The 15,501-nt window shown below is 41.0% G+C and overlaps 1 protein-coding gene across 8 annotated transcripts in view; it reads right to left on the bottom strand.

Moving 5' to 3' along the window:
• Nucleotides 1-900: 900 nt before the first annotated feature.
• Nucleotides 901-15,501, bottom strand: part of TRPS1 (transcriptional repressor GATA binding 1) — a 259,624-nt gene continuing 245,023 nt past the window's right edge. For all 8 annotated transcript variants that reach the window (XM_048507198.1, XM_048507202.1, XM_048507197.1 and 5 more), the window contains 2 exons: nucleotides 8,757-8,879; nucleotides 901-2,461 (listed from right to left, as the gene is read on the bottom strand). In XM_048507198.1, the coding sequence (XP_048363155.1) occupies nucleotides 1,397-2,461; nucleotides 8,757-8,879 (1,188 nt within the window). In that variant the 3' untranslated portion in view covers nucleotides 901-1,396. The remainder of the gene's footprint in view (nucleotides 2,462-8,756; nucleotides 8,880-15,501) is intronic.

The following is a 15,501-nucleotide window of genomic DNA, read 5'->3' as shown; positions in this document are numbered from 1 at the left end:
TTGAACCAATGGCTGAATATTTAGTTTTTTTAAGCCCTATTTCCCTGAGCAGTTATGCTGAGGAGCTTTCCCTTCATGGAATAGTTTTACAAAAGCTTTTTTTTTTTAATAAGTCTTAAAAATAAAAATGGCTATGAAGGCATTTTCCGTACTACCTAGCAAAAGCCGGCATGGAGCCCAGCAAAGGGATTGACCGATGCATATAAATAACCAAAGGCCTTCGGGGAAATCAGTCATGCACTCCCACCCGGAAGCAAAATCAAGAAAGAGCAGCGAATGAAAAACAAAACAAAACAAATTAATACTATGAAAATCAAGTTTGTAAAATAGCTTTCCTATTTGAGACATCAGACGGAGCTCTTCTCTATAGAACAGCACTCCGCCATCTTACGTTTTGGCCAAAGCATGTTACCCAGAATCCCCTGAGATGTGGTCTGGAACCCCACGACTTGATTGGTGCTGGGCTCTAGCACAATCTCCATTTAAGGGGCCCTCCCACATCCTCCTAAGCTTATGAGGCAGTCTGGAAAGGCAAAGGTCTTCTCTGCGTATATACAGTATTTTTTTTCTGAGACCTAACTCCTTTCACTGCTGTCTTTCCTGAGTTTTTTTTTTAATTTTAATTACCCCACCACAAACACTGGGAGGGGAAGGAAGGAACAGTACAGAGTGGCCTTTATGGTCCTAAATGCTCTCCCTAACGTTCAATCTATCGTTGCCCTGAATTTGCAAAGACAGAGGAGAACAGAGGTTGACCGTAAGGTCAAGCTATCAAATAGGAGCTTAGCAGGAGGCACATCCGGAGAAAAATACTGCCTCCAGATGGTGGAAATGACAATGCCATGGCACGTTCTAATAAGGCCAACGTGAACCCAAATGACAAAAAAAAATACTACTAGATTTCTGGACATCAGTTTATTTAACAAGTCCATTTCGCTATACAGTATGCATATGTTACTGTACACCTGCGTCAGCATTACACATCTTTGCATTCTAGCCAGCTGTATTTCTTGCACAAGAACAAAAGCATTAGTTGTCTGGTTAAGTTTGTCAGAGATTCTTGCCCTGATATAGTGTCTTCTGTATAGTTTTGGTGGGAAGGGTCCCAAGTGACTAACCCTACCCCTCCCCCCTTCCAGCTGCCATCCTTTTTTTTTTACTTTTCCTTCTTAGTTACTTAACTTTTTCATTTAAAGAAAGGAAAAGGGGAGGGGAGAGAAAGAGAGAGAGAGAGAGAGAAGAGAATGGAGGATTGTATACTGGATAAGGCATGCTTGCTATATGAAGTGCTTAATAAGACATTACAAGCTATTGAATTCCCATCAAGGAAACCTATTTCTGTTTAATTGTGCTAAGTGCTAAGGTTTTTTTGTTTTTTTGTTTTTGTTTGTTTGTTTTACTCTTTAGGTTTGCCATTCGTTTCAGCTTGTGCATTGTTCCTATGTAGGCCCCTCTGGATGTGAGTTGTGAAGTCATACTTGTCCGTGCAAAAATACTGGCATATACTGCACTGGAAAGGTCCACTGTCGCCATGGCAACTCATATGCAAGGCATACATCACTTCATCCAGAAAGACAATGCCACAATGCACACACTTGGTTGACAGTTCGTCTTGAGTACTTCGGTCAACTTTCTCCGTTTTCACTACATTCAAGGGACCTTCATTTTTTACATTTGGGGGTGCCTTCGCTTTCTCCTTAGAGGCACCGTTTGCAGTTGGCCCAGGTCTGGAATGTTTTATCGCCAAATCTAGAGGAATGTCATTGTCGGATCCAACAGCTGAAAAATGAGGAGGCAGATTAAAGGTGGGATAAGGCACATAGTTTTGGCAAGGATTTGGTAGGCCAGGCACATGACTCAAGTAGTGTGGGTTCCCAGGAACGGACAGCTTATATTTACTCCAGAATCTCAGCCAATCAGCTTCGCTTTGAAAGTCATTGTGTACAAGTGGAAGCCCAAAGAGCGGGTACTGGTATTTTTCAATGGGGCTTCCGGGTGGCGAATAGTTCGGGTGCTTTGCGGGTCTCATGTATTTCTCTATTGGACTGCCTCTCTCTGAGCTTCCTTTTCCCTCCGAGATGGAGGAACTATTGCCTGGGTCTCCGGTACTTTCCTGAGGACTTTTTATCTGAATGTGCAAAGGTTGCATCCTTTTGTGAATATCCAGAGCGGTTTGGCTGACCAATATTGACTGCGGAGAAGAATGGCTTTTAGTCAATGAACCCGAGGCTTCGTATTTACTCAGGCTGGGAAGCTGGATTTCTCTCTGGTGACCTTCTGTCAAATGATCCTCTGACCTCCTATCTAGCGGACTGCCATTGACTTGTTCCTCGCTGCTCCCCCTCTGCTGTTTGTTTAGCTGTTCAGCCTGAAGTGCCTCTGGGTTAAGGCGCTTCCTCGTTCGCCTCCTAATGATCTGCTCGCCGTTGTTCTGTTTAATGATGTTTAAAGGCCTGGGAGTCTGCATATAAAACACAACAACATCATCAGTGAAAAGAGCACCTTTAAGCAAAGCATTGCAGAACTGCCTCTGCAAATCCCCAAGTTACAGCGCGGAGTCATTTCAGCGGACGTCAGACGGAACACCTTCCTCGAAAGGTCAAACCGAGCAAAGGAAGTGAATTTTTAAAGTTTCAATTTTAAGTAGTTTTTTTTTAAAAAAGTGCCAAGCCATCTCTCTCTGAATTGTTTTAATGGGTATCAAAGCACTAGACTGAATACCCTTAACCCAAATTGACCTTGACAATTACCAAATTTCTCCAAGGATGGTTTGAGCACACAACATCCTTGATTATTTCACTGGTGACCAAGTATCCTCAAACTGCAGGCCTAAATGGTTTTGGTGTTAAATTAGCACAAAGGGCTCTGATGATTGCAGTGCTGATTGCCTGTTAACCCATGACCTGCTTTGCATGGGGTATTGAGATGTTTAATGACTACCACTGCAATACTCTTCGGAGTTATTCCAGCCTATGCCTGTTGAGACCAATAGTCTTAGACTGGAGTAACTCTACAGAGAATTGCTGGTTCTAGCTAAAAAGTCCATTTAGCCCTTTCTTTCCATTGGTTGCTAGCCATGTGCCCTTGGGAAACTGAGAAGCCAGGCATGGTAAACACAACTGCTTCCTTTTGGCTGTCTCAACATCTGATCTCTGAACACTGAAGGTGCCTTTTTTCTTATCTCAGATATCTGTACTACCTAGACCATTATTGCATCTTGTGACAATAAATCCAGTCTTTCTTTGTAGTATGATGCTGACATCCAGGCCAAGAGCTGATCCTCTGGCTATGAGTGAAGAGCATTTGTGCCACACTGCCAAGAGTACAGTGACTTGCAGTATCGATACATGTTTTAGGCACAATGGAGAATTACGTTCATAGCATATAATGCTAAAGTGAATCACGAGGATCACATCACTAAAATCTTATTATTTCTGTACAGGCTTCTAATTTGCTTCTGGGCCCAATTCAAGGTGCCAGCATTGATCTGTAAAGCCCTATATGGCTCAGAACCAGCATCATTGAGAATATACTCCCATATGAACTATTAGAGATATATTTGGGGGCCGGCTTTGAATGTCTCCGTCATCTGAGGCTGCAAAGGGTGGCAAGAATCTTGTTGGTTCTGGCACTAATACTGTAGAGTTCCTTCCCAACGGAAGCTCATCTGTCTCTCTTTATAATTATTTTTTGCCTTTTCATATTATTTGATGTTCCCTTATAAACTTTCTTTCCCACTATTATTTTTAATTATTGTATGTATGTATGTATGTATGTATGTATGTATGTATGTATGTATGTATGTATGTATGTATTGTTTTTAAGTTAGTTTCTACTATTTTTCAACTGCTACCTTGAGGAAGGGACTCGTGAATTTTGGGTAAAAATGGGATAAATAGTTTTTTAAGTTGATAAATGTTGCATCTATTATTGTTGAATGTTATTAAGCAGAAATCAATGCAATGCAGTAATAACTTAGAAATCAATTCAGTAATAACTCTGGGTTAAGAATGTCTCATGCATTGGCCTACAGATAATTCTGTGCAATTTAGTCTTCTTGTGATGCAACAATATGGCTAACAATCTTGATCCTCCTTGATGTGAGATTGCAAATGCCTTAGCAGACCCAGTGCTCGGGAGCAGCAGCAGCAGCAGGCCATTGCTTTCACATCCCAGCAGGCTCTTTCTTTAGTGTTCTTAATAACAATTGTAAGCGTTGGGACATATTGATCAATCAATATTTACAAAAAAAACCCTCTAGTCTCTTTCTATTGGTAAAATTCAATCTGAAAAGATGATTAAAAGAAGATAAGGTGCAAGGATCTACCGTGTATATGAAAGTTATGGCCAATTCTATTCTTTTTATAAAAAGTCTACCTTAAAATACAAATTAGTTACAGTCTAAGTTTAGAGCCAACTTCGGCATCAGTCCTTCTGTGTGGGGGAAAATGTGTTGTTGTTGGAACTTTGCAATTCTGTGTTTCAGAGAGTTTTTAACTATGATTTTATGCATATTAGCAACTTGAACGATTATCTCGTTAAACGAGCCAGCAAAGTCCACCTGAATATAATTACTTTTATGGAGCTCATTGATTCACTCTGACCTGGCTTCTTCACTCTTCTCGGCCCTTTCTTTCCCCAGAGTCAAATCACCCATGCCATTAATTGCCACTTCAGCCTCTGTTAAGCTCCAACTTTCTATTAAAAACCTAAATCAGTATGGAAATACTCCCTTTGATTTAGACCTTTAGCTAAGATGAGTGAGACTTTTCTACCTCGAGTGCGATTGCAATGGCAGGGCAAGGGAGCAGATGGGGAATGTCCGACTGGGATCTGAGAAGCCTGGTTTTCAAATCCTTATGCTGCCGTAGAGGTTATTGGGTGACTTTGGGCCAGTCTCGTGGACTCAGCCTAACCTTCATCATTAAAGGCGGTGTTGAGAATGCAGTAGGGAAGGGAAAGCCATGATCCAGTGGTGGTATTCAAAATAATTTAACAACCGGGTTCTGGTGGTGGGATTCAAATAATTTAATATCTGAGTTGGTTGTGGTGGGTTTTCCAGGCTGTGTGGCTGTGGTCTGGTGGATCCACCAGACCACAGCCCGGAAAACCCACCACAACCAGTTGAATCCGGCCGTGAAAGCCTTCCACATAACTTGTTGTTTACAGACGGCATTACTTAACAACCGGTTTCTGCCAAAGTGGTGCGAACTCGCTGAATCCTAACCAATCGCCAGGGATCATTTTGGAAGGAAGGCAAGATAAAAAAATGCGCACATTTTCAGTGCATTGTGCTAGGAGATAAATTCCGTTGTTCAAATAAATAGGAATGTCTGGGGATGGAGTGTGGCTTTGCTTTCCAGTTGTAGGATTGGGTGGGGTTTTGTGGCTATTTTCTCCTGTAAATTGCATTAGCATTGGGGTGGGTAAAATTCTAATAACACCAGGGGCATCCAGCTTTCTCCCAGCAGTTGTAGATGTTCTTCAGTCCTATGAGAACAAATTAGCCTCAGAATCAGTTTCAGAAAGGTTGTAGCATGTGTGCTGGGATCATGCAACCGCTGTTCAAATATATTGCATGGTTTTGGCTCTCTTTAAAAACTGTGTAATGTTACTAATATGCTTCCATTACACTGTAAATGTGATCCTAATATCTAGGAAGCTCTTATGTAGCAAAAGCGCATGATAGAAGTACATCTTCCTCAAGAGTAAAGCCTGGAAAAGTGCAATGTATCATTGGCGACATGAGGGCCACTGCACCAGAAAAGCAGGTGAATCCTGTGGGATTCTTTCAACAGAAATATTTTAAAACTGCTTTGTATTCCCAGCTTCCAGACTCTGAGTGGCATTTTGCAGGTCAACTGATGATATTTTTGGAACTCTTTTAAATGCCGAGGGATGACTCTCATTGGGTCTGGTTGCCTCTGTCATGTGTTTAAAAGGTAATGTGGTAAAAAACACCTGCACATTTGATAAGTTGCGCATGAAATGTATAAGGGGGTGCAAATAATCAAATTAGATTTGACCCTTAATTCCTGTGGGGGAAAATGCTAACTTTTAAGATTATGTCTGATGAGAAGAAAAGGAAAATATGAGGTGAGGTGGGTGGGGCTAAGAGAGCTCCGAAGAACTGTGACTAGCCCAAGGTCACCCAGCTGGCATGTGTTGCAGTGAACAAGCTAATCTAGTTCCCCAGATGCTATAGTTCCTCTACGGCTCAAGTGGCACAGTGGGGAATCAAACCCGAATCTCTAGATTAGAGTGCACCTGCTCTTAACCACTACACCACACTGGCTCATCTGCTATAGTGCCCAGTGTGGACATCTGCTATAGTATATGCATTTACACTGGCATAATAAGGCTTTGTATCAGGAAGTCAACATTTCCCCATGTTCGCAAATCTGTGTCAAAATTAATGGTAACAAAAAATGAAAATAAAAATACTCCAACTTCTAATGTTTCGCATCTCTGTTTTCAGTTGTCACTGCCTAGCTGGGCAAAGGTTTAATTATACTGGTGGCCTTTGATTGGGCAGAGCTAAATTAAACTCATTAACGTCAGCTTACATCAAATGACATCTTATTGCTACGCTTCAATACTGCGGCTAAAAATGCTGCTATCTTAACTCTGTGCTAATGAAATAACGGTTTTACAACTTATTACCAATTAGCAATGTTGCCGGCATCCATTTATAAGGACTGCTTCCTACGTTTTATGATTTTCTTTTAAAAAGAACTCAAAAAAGAAAATTATTTTTGTCGCTATAATATATTCACTATCTTGTAGGAATGGGGTAAAAACCACTAAAGCATAAAATTACATGAAATTAAAAGCATGGTCCCCCCTCCCCCTAATGACAGTCTTGCATAAGAAGCAGAAATTTGGTTTCGATCTATGGTCAATCTGTTGAACGTATAGCCCTTTATAATATAATGAAGGAACAAAACGAAAAGAAAAATCCATTGAAGCTGATAGTTTGGAATCTGGGTCCCAAGCAGATATTTGAGGCACTGCTACACTGATCTGTATCTTTTCAGTTCTGTCTAGCTAAAAGATGGCCAGTACTTGAAAATCAACATGTTCAGTTTCCTTATTGGCTGCTGCTTAGGTGGTACAGATTCTGCATTTGTTGGAAGTGAAAAACTGGAATTGGGAAATTCCTTTTGTGATATGAGATATTGCTGATCCAATATGATACCTGAAATATCAGGTATTTTATTGGATTAGCAATATATGAATGCACACCCTTAATCGCTGTGCTTAAAACTTTCACATCGTAAGATGGCATCACAAACACAATGGTTTTCCAAGGAGACAGTTCACACATTCAATGGCAACTCATCATGTACTGAGTAATCAACTGGTGAGATCAGATTATGTATGGAGGATTGCCAACTCAGTATTGGGAAATTTCTGATGGTTTAGGGCTGGTGCTAGAGCCTGGTGAAGGTAGTGTTTGAGGAAAGGAGAGATCTCAGTGGCGTTTAATGTCATGAAACGGGACTGTCAAACTGATTTGTTACAAGGGACGGATGTGACATAAACGTGACTTGATTGGACCCAGATCAGCACTGGTGGCTACCTCAGCTACAGAGCCTGCAGCAGGCCTGCCAGTCCAGATTGGCCCTCAAGGGGTGGCTACCTCAACTGGCGAACCCGCAGTGGGCTCACCAGCCCAAAACAGCTCTGGGGGAGGTGGTTCACATGGCGGGGGGTGGAGGGGGTGGCTGCCTCAGCCGAAGAGCCCACATCAGGCTCACCAGCCCAGATTGACACTGGAGGAGGTGGTCAGCAGGGGGGCGGAGAGCTGCCTCAGCTGACAAGCTCACAGCAAGCTCATCAGGCCCAGGCTGGCACAGGAGGAGGGGGGTGGCTTGCTAGGCCAGATCAGAAGCAGGCTGGGTGGGTGCCTTGACAGGTGAGCTCGCAGTGGGGGTGGGTACGTGGATTGGTGAGTCCGCTGTGGCCAGATGATGAGCAAGGGGAGCTGCTTCATGGCTCTCAAGGGGGCCGGATTCTCCCCCACTTCGGTGCTCCATGGTTGACACCCCTGTCATAGCATCCAGAATCCAAAGCAGCCATTTTCTCCAGGTGAACTGATCTCTGCAGTTTGCAGAGAGGAGATCTCCGGGTCTCAGCTGGAGATTGGTACTTTTTATATATGTTCATCTGGAAATTGATCTTACACGAGGGAACTATTTGAGACTTAATCCTGGGGAGGTTGGATGCGTGGGCTGTGTGGGATTGCAGGAGCTACCACCAAATCTTCAGCACCAGCTCCTCAGCCACATATAATTATATGTTTTTGTTTTTTACTATTCCTGATCATACAAATACTTCCAAATAATGCCAATTGAAACATATCAAGTCCACCTGTCCATATAAACATGGGGTAACTTTTCCTACACTCCTCGTTTTGTAAGAAACCAGTGTTCTCGTTCATCACCAAAATGAGAGCTTCCTTTCAGTTTTGTGAAATTCTATTATATCATGGTTCTGACGAGGGCAGGGGGGGGGGGGAGGAGAGGAAACAGTTCCCCTTTCATGCTTTATTTTGTATCAAAACAATTAATGCCCCGTTGGTAATCTCCAGCATAGTCTCCTCTCTATGGTGTATCAGCATCTTCCATAATGAATCACATCTGATCCCAGAGTGACCGCAGTGAAAACGCAGTGAGGAAATTAGCCGCAGCTGCCCAACTTCTTCCTAGCTGCCTGAAACCTTTCCTGTATAAAAATGAGTAACTTCTTCCTACCGAGTGAAGCTTCTGGTACAGACCACACGCGTTGCATACGTATCCTCCATTTGCATTCTTTCGCCAGAGAGAGGTCTTTGTGGTCAGGCAATTGGCACAAAAAACACCCGAGCCTCTACGTCTCTGAAACAGGGGAAGGGGAGAACAGTAAGTCAAAGGTTAGTCACATGATCTGTAGAGTCAGGACAAATCAACACGGGGGTTTTGTCTGTAGGCTGGCAACAATTGATAGTATAAAACCACACTGCCCGTAATGAGGTCAGGTTCAATTGTGCTTAATAGGCACTGCTGATTTTCATTACAATTTACCCCACAGTGATGGATGAGGTGCGCAAAACCCTATGGCTGCCCCCCGCCCCCACAGTAACACTTTTAACTTTTTGAACTTTAGGGTTTGTGCCATTTAGCAACTTGGTTCAACACTAAATTTCAGTATTCCGTTTTGATACTGCGAAGGGAAAGCTCCCGCTGATCTTGCCAGTTGCCTGCAGCAATTTTTAATGACTTTATTTAAAATGTGTGACTGTTAACTACAAATATGGGGGGAAAATACATCTAATTTATTTCTATTTTCGTTCTGCCTCTCTTCCTGTTTCTGGGAAGAAAGTCTATACTTCCCAACGATGCACAAACACCAAACCAGACCTTTGTAGACTTTACTCTAAAATTTACCCATACACCCATTCTATCCCCTGCGGCCCACTAGGACTGCAGGGATCTATCAAATGGTTCATAAAGGGTGCCTGAGACCACTTCTATACTTCTATTGCTAGTAGTGCTGTCTCACTGATGTCTTAATTTTATTGGGCAGAGAAATGTCTCAGCAAAGCCCGCCCAGATGAAAAAGATATCGCAACCGGAGCAACTGACAGAAACCTACAGCTTTACTAATTATCCATACTGTTTAAAAGTGGACACTACTGAAGACAGACACTCATTAAATTCTTTCTTTGGCATAATGATATCATTAAACTTTTCATGTCAATAGAAACACCACAAAAACAGGCATCATGTATAAGCACAATTGCTGAAAACATCTCGTGCTGGGCTGGATTTTTTTCATCCTCCAAAAAATAATTCTTTCTTTCTTTCTTTCTTTCTTTCTTTCTTTCTTTCTTTCTTTCTTTCTTTCTTTCTTTCTTTCTTTCTTTCTTTCTTTCTTTCTTTCTTTCTTTCTTTCTTTCTATAAATGTTTAATAAATGTCCTCTGTATTGCACAGGTTTAGAGGGAGAACAGTTTCAGTATAAGATTAAACCGATTTGGTTCTAAATTAAAAAATTACCAGCTCTCTAAATCAAAATTTCAAGGTGTTGTCAAATATAAGTAATTTATTTAACTTTGCTCCATACTGTAGTGAAAGGGGGTGGGGGGTAATCAGTGCCAAGAAAGTACAATGGTTATAACTGTACTCTGATACATTTCAAATGGAAAGCTTTTTGCAGACATAATTTTGGCTTGGAGTCTGGAACACTTTCTTGGCATTGAAAGGGCATTTGATTCATCGGGTGTTTCACAATGTATCACTAAAAAGACCTGGTGATCAGCCAGTTCCCTATAGGGTAATTTTTCCATCCAGACGCAAGTGCTATCAGAGGCCCTCGTCAGCTAAACTAATTATGATCTTGCATTTGCTGATGCCTGCTCACTCTAACGTTCGACATCGCCCATTAATCATCAATACGAGGAAAATGAATGAAATGTAGAGAAACGAGGGCTGGTAACCTACACGGTCATAAAAATCTAAAATGAGTGAAGTAATTTAACAAGATTGGGGAAATGTTTTTCAGTGATCACAAAGTCAGACTAACAATTGCCCTTTTTAACCAAGAACACAATTTCATTAGTGTAGCTGGTTGTGTTACTTTAAGTCGAGCTAATAAAATCAACTGCCTTGGCGGGATAATCTCCTGTCATTCCCCCTGCCCCCTGACAGCTGAGTATCAGTAAACCAGTTATAATTACACCATATTTTATCACCTAAAATTTAATACCAAAGAATAATCCTCGCCCAGTAAGTAGCCTTGTGACAATCTTTAGATCTATTCCTTTAGTATATTCATTATTTTATTTTTTTGAAAAATACGTATCATCAAAAATCTGGAGGTAGTTAACAATAATTTGACATAATAAAATTAGATTAGTGGACTGTAACTCACAGCTGTTCAGTTAGTCACCTTACATAAGAAGGAATTAAAATAAATTAGAGTAATTAACTTGTTAAAAAATGGTCTAAGGGCCTGGGGTGTCCAACCTATGCCTATCCAGATGTTCACAGACTACAATTCCCATCAGCCCCTGCCAGCATGGCCTATTGGCAGAACGTATGGGAATCGTAGTCCATGAACATCTGTAGGGTCATAGGTTGGACACTCCGGTCTAAGCTAACTTCTCCTTGTGAGATCTCAGCTGATCACAGTTCTTCCCTTTGGAGATCAATAAACGGTTAATTAAGCAAATAAATCGTTCAGGATGCAGAATTAAACTAAATGGAAACTATTCTACATTTCCATCATTTGGATTTGGTTGAAGAATATCTCAGCTGCTCTTTCCAAATTTTCTTAAAGCCCATGACTACTTGCAGTGGCGTGTTGAACAGGTAGAGTCTTAGCATGAGACTTCCATGCTTGCAAAGCATTGTGTATGATAATTATGTGTGCAAGTTTTTTTTGAAGGACAAAGAATTATATTGAACAAGTGATCTTTACCATAAAGTAGTAATCTATACAATGACAATGAGAAAGACTGTGGTCTGACTTGGGCCCCTTCTCTACATGCAGAATAATGGACTTTCAATCCACTTTCACAATTGTTTGCAAGTGGATTTTGCTATTATGCACTGTAAAATCCAGCTGCAAAGTGCATTAGAAATGGATTGAAAGTGCATTGTTCTGCATGTGCGGAAGGGGCCTCGGTGAAGGATAGATTCATACATTCATATGAAAGTACATTCAGTGAAGAAGTCTATGAAGCTAATTGGAATATTAATTTACTACCTGTCCATATTTGAGCTTTTTTTCAACCTTAACTCCGCTGGCTTGACTGAAGAGAACACTGGCATTATATAGCCAACATTTAAGAGAGGGATGACAACCCCATTAGATACAGTTATTTAGTCAATTAGGGTTGATGTATGGATTACCTTTAATCTAAGGTGGGCGGAAGTGACCTAGGCAGACATCCTGAACTGAGCTGAATGGAAAGATGCCAGATGAAGAATTTCAGCAAAGACAGCTGACAGGTTGAATTAAGCTTATTTCCACCCAATTGATAAAATTAAGTTCTTATTTGGATCTCAGATCAAAGATTCTGTGTCTTCTTTTGCCAAACCTCCGGCAAGAATCATACATAGCTAACATCTGCTGTATCCCATATTTTAAGTCACAACTATATCAAGATTACAGCTATAACTGGAAGTAATCTTACTTGATTACCTGAAAGAGTATGCTTAAAATATTCAGACAAGGAACGCATTGTCAAACTTTTGATGGTGACAAGAATGGAAATAGTAAAGAGCGTGGGAGGAAAATTCCGAATATTCATCCACATTTTACACAGAGGATGGATTCTAGCACTGATGAAAAAGTTATTGATTGACCAAAAAAACCCCCCAATCTCCATTAAAAACAAGGATTCGTGGATGCTATTTAAAAACAAGGATGCGTGGATGTTATTGATCAATTTTGGGAATCCACATACTGACCAGAAAATAGTTCAAGAAATCTAGTGTGTTTGAGAAAAAAAGACTGAATGTTGCAGCTACCCTGTGTTAAGTGACTTACATAAAATTAATCAGTCTGTCTGTCTCCTAGCCACTTCAGAGGAAGTAATTATCAGCAGAGTATAAAGCGGAGTCAATCTGGTAAGATTAGAAGTCTTTTTGCACTCACTGCAACTTTCTATCACACTTGGAAAAGAATACTCTCCACGCAAGATGTTCTTTCCATAGGAAGGTATTTACTTTAGCAGTTGCAAGGTTACACAAGTCTATGCTGTACAAGACTATTAGACTATACAGAACTCTTCAGCAATTACAAAGTTCAACACACATACAGAACTTAACTCAGACTCAACTCTATCTCAACTCAGCATATACAAATGCATACATCAGGGATACTTTTCCCCGCCCACGCAACAGCCCCTCAGTGGTCTAGAATCACAACTGAACTCATCAATCATGTTAAAGGTTATCTGTAACCACCTCTTGCCCCCAGACTGACTGCCCCCGTCCTTTGGGTTCTGCAAACCTTCTGCTAACTTGAAATGACCCTTTCTGTAAACTTTTACTCTTTTTTTATATATCATGACAGTAATAGGGTATTCTACTTCTTGATCATCAATAGATTGGTGCCTACCGTTGAAAGGAAAACTGAAATTCCTTTTCAAATTATAGAACAAGCACAGACAGTTTGCAGAATTTCCACAATTTCTGACCATGTGGAGATGAAAGAAAAATTTCCTATTTGTTAATGTAATTGTTTATTCTATTTTTTTAAAATTAGTGTTTTTGGTGGTCTGCTTTTTGCTACTGATTCTGCAGACTCATTTGCATTGCATATGGTTTTTATATGTGATTTGTACGGTACTGGCACAGTCAAATCCAAAGGTGCTTTTTTGACCTCCAACCAATGTTGAAAAATGACTACATTTTAAGGAGAAATCTGGTACAATGGAATAGAAACGGGCACGCAAATAAAGAACTATGCATACGATTTGCATGGGGAACAAGAGATCCTGAAATAGGTATTTTCAGGTCAAAACTGCAGGGATCAGAAATGTGACACCATTCCTAGAGGTAAGCTGGCAAAAGCCCTCTTACTAGCTCTGAGGAAGCTCAGCCTAATATTCTTCCTAGCAACAGTCATTAAACAACAGCAGCCCCCATCTAATTCACTGGATGCTTGTGTTTGTTCAGTTTCTTTCAAACATGATTCTTCCTACTCCTTACAAATTCCTCAAGCATCACCTCTGTAAAATGGCTGGTCTAAAGAACGTTCACGTCACAGATGAAGGGACCTGGATTCCCATCAATGCCACTTGCTACTAATTGGAGTCATCCATGTAAATTTCCTGTGCGTGCTTGGGAAAATAAGCCCAATAGGGTCTATAATTGAAAACTATGTTTCTGCTAAGTCAGTCTTTAATTATGTGAATCCTTATAGCTTGTACATTATAATAACACTGCCTGAAGGGACCACTAGAGTTAAGAGTCTGTCAGTATTTCCATTTGCGTTCCTCGGTTGGGGTGTTTAATATATCAGTTGTCTCAAATCACATTGGGCTGAAATTTGGCAAACAAATTGGTCAGCACAGATGTGAAGTTTTTTTTTTCCAAAAAAAAATGATATTGAAATCAGTTCAGCTGTTTATAATTTGGAGGAAGGCCAAAAATAAGGGAAAAAAAATTTTTGGGTTTGTGAATAATGCCCCTTTCTTTCATATCTTAACGTGGACCAGAGCAGTCTAGTCGCCAAGGAAATATTAAATGTATAATAACAATAAAGCTTGCTGATACGTAAATTTAAAGGGGGAAGAAAGTTTAGAAAGGGTTGAAAGTTGGCATATTGTCACTGAGCTTGTGTTTACAGAGTCCTCCGAATTTCTGACAGTGTTCTAGGAATAAGAACCATAATGAAACCATGAAATTGTATAATAACCTTGATACGCCAAGGATTCATTCACTATTGCAATGGTTTTCATACCCTTCACATTTCAAATTAGATGACCATGACTCTTGGTTTTCATGTTGTTTTTAAGCCCCAATCACCTCCTTGATTGCTTCCCTTTCAAAAAGTTTCCACTTCTGTATTCAAAATGCCTTTTTATTTAAAGCCAATAACATCTTCTAAAAATGTAATGGAATAAAAGAGTTGTGTGGCTGGTATCAACAGGATTTTGCCTGGGGCGGCAGCAGAGAGAGCAAACGTTGAAAGTATCAATAAGGACGTTCCCACCCAACGGTCAGGGAGCGTTTTCCTTTTTAAAAAGCTTAAGCGGAAAGGCATTTCACAGACACATAAGCTTTTCACAAACAGTCTGGTCCCCTGGAACAGCACCTGCCCTTAATTAGAAATCTTTGGGGCATTACTGTCAAAGGAAACAAAAATATTTATCAGGATTGCCACCAAACGTCATCATCCCCCCATTTGGAACACAAATCTCGGTGACTTGCGATGCTAGTCTACAAGAAGAAGACAAGCAGTTTGCCCCTCAGGATTTTCCTGGCTTGGATTTTATAGCTGGGTGGGAGAAAAATCTCTTCTTCTCTCTTCCCCCATTTGCTCACCTAGTGGCTGCTGTTGATATGCCAGGTGGAGTCAGGAAGAAGAGAGAGAAGACATTCTCCCTTCTGGTATTCCCATCCCTCCTTCCACTCTCAGCACTTCAAATCTTGTTTTGGGAAATCTCCAAGGTGCCCAGGAGCTCTTTCAGAACGACATCAAAGCATCATTCGAGGTGGTCGATGGAGAGAGGTGGAAGGGGGCTCTGCATGGGGCTGCCCTTGAAGACCATCTGGAAGCTTCAATTGGTTCAGAATGTTGTGGAGCCGTGACTGAGAAAGCCCTTTCTTGGGTTGCTAATAGCATTGCCTTAGATGGCAGTAGCAATTGAAGCAGGGCCTCTGAAGATGACTGGGCTGAGCAGATAGGTTTGTAAGGGAGAAGGTGGTCCTTAGGACATGTTGGTCCCAGGCTGTACAGGACATTAAAGATCAATACCAGCATTTTCAATTGAGCCCAGAGCAAT

The sequence above is a fragment of the Sphaerodactylus townsendi genome, linkage group LG09 (assembly GCF_021028975.2).
Source record: "Sphaerodactylus townsendi isolate TG3544 linkage group LG09, MPM_Stown_v2.3, whole genome shotgun sequence".
Taxonomy (NCBI): domain Eukaryota; kingdom Metazoa; phylum Chordata; class Lepidosauria; order Squamata; family Sphaerodactylidae; genus Sphaerodactylus; species Sphaerodactylus townsendi.
This window is presented reverse-complemented; position numbering and strand designations above follow the sequence as displayed.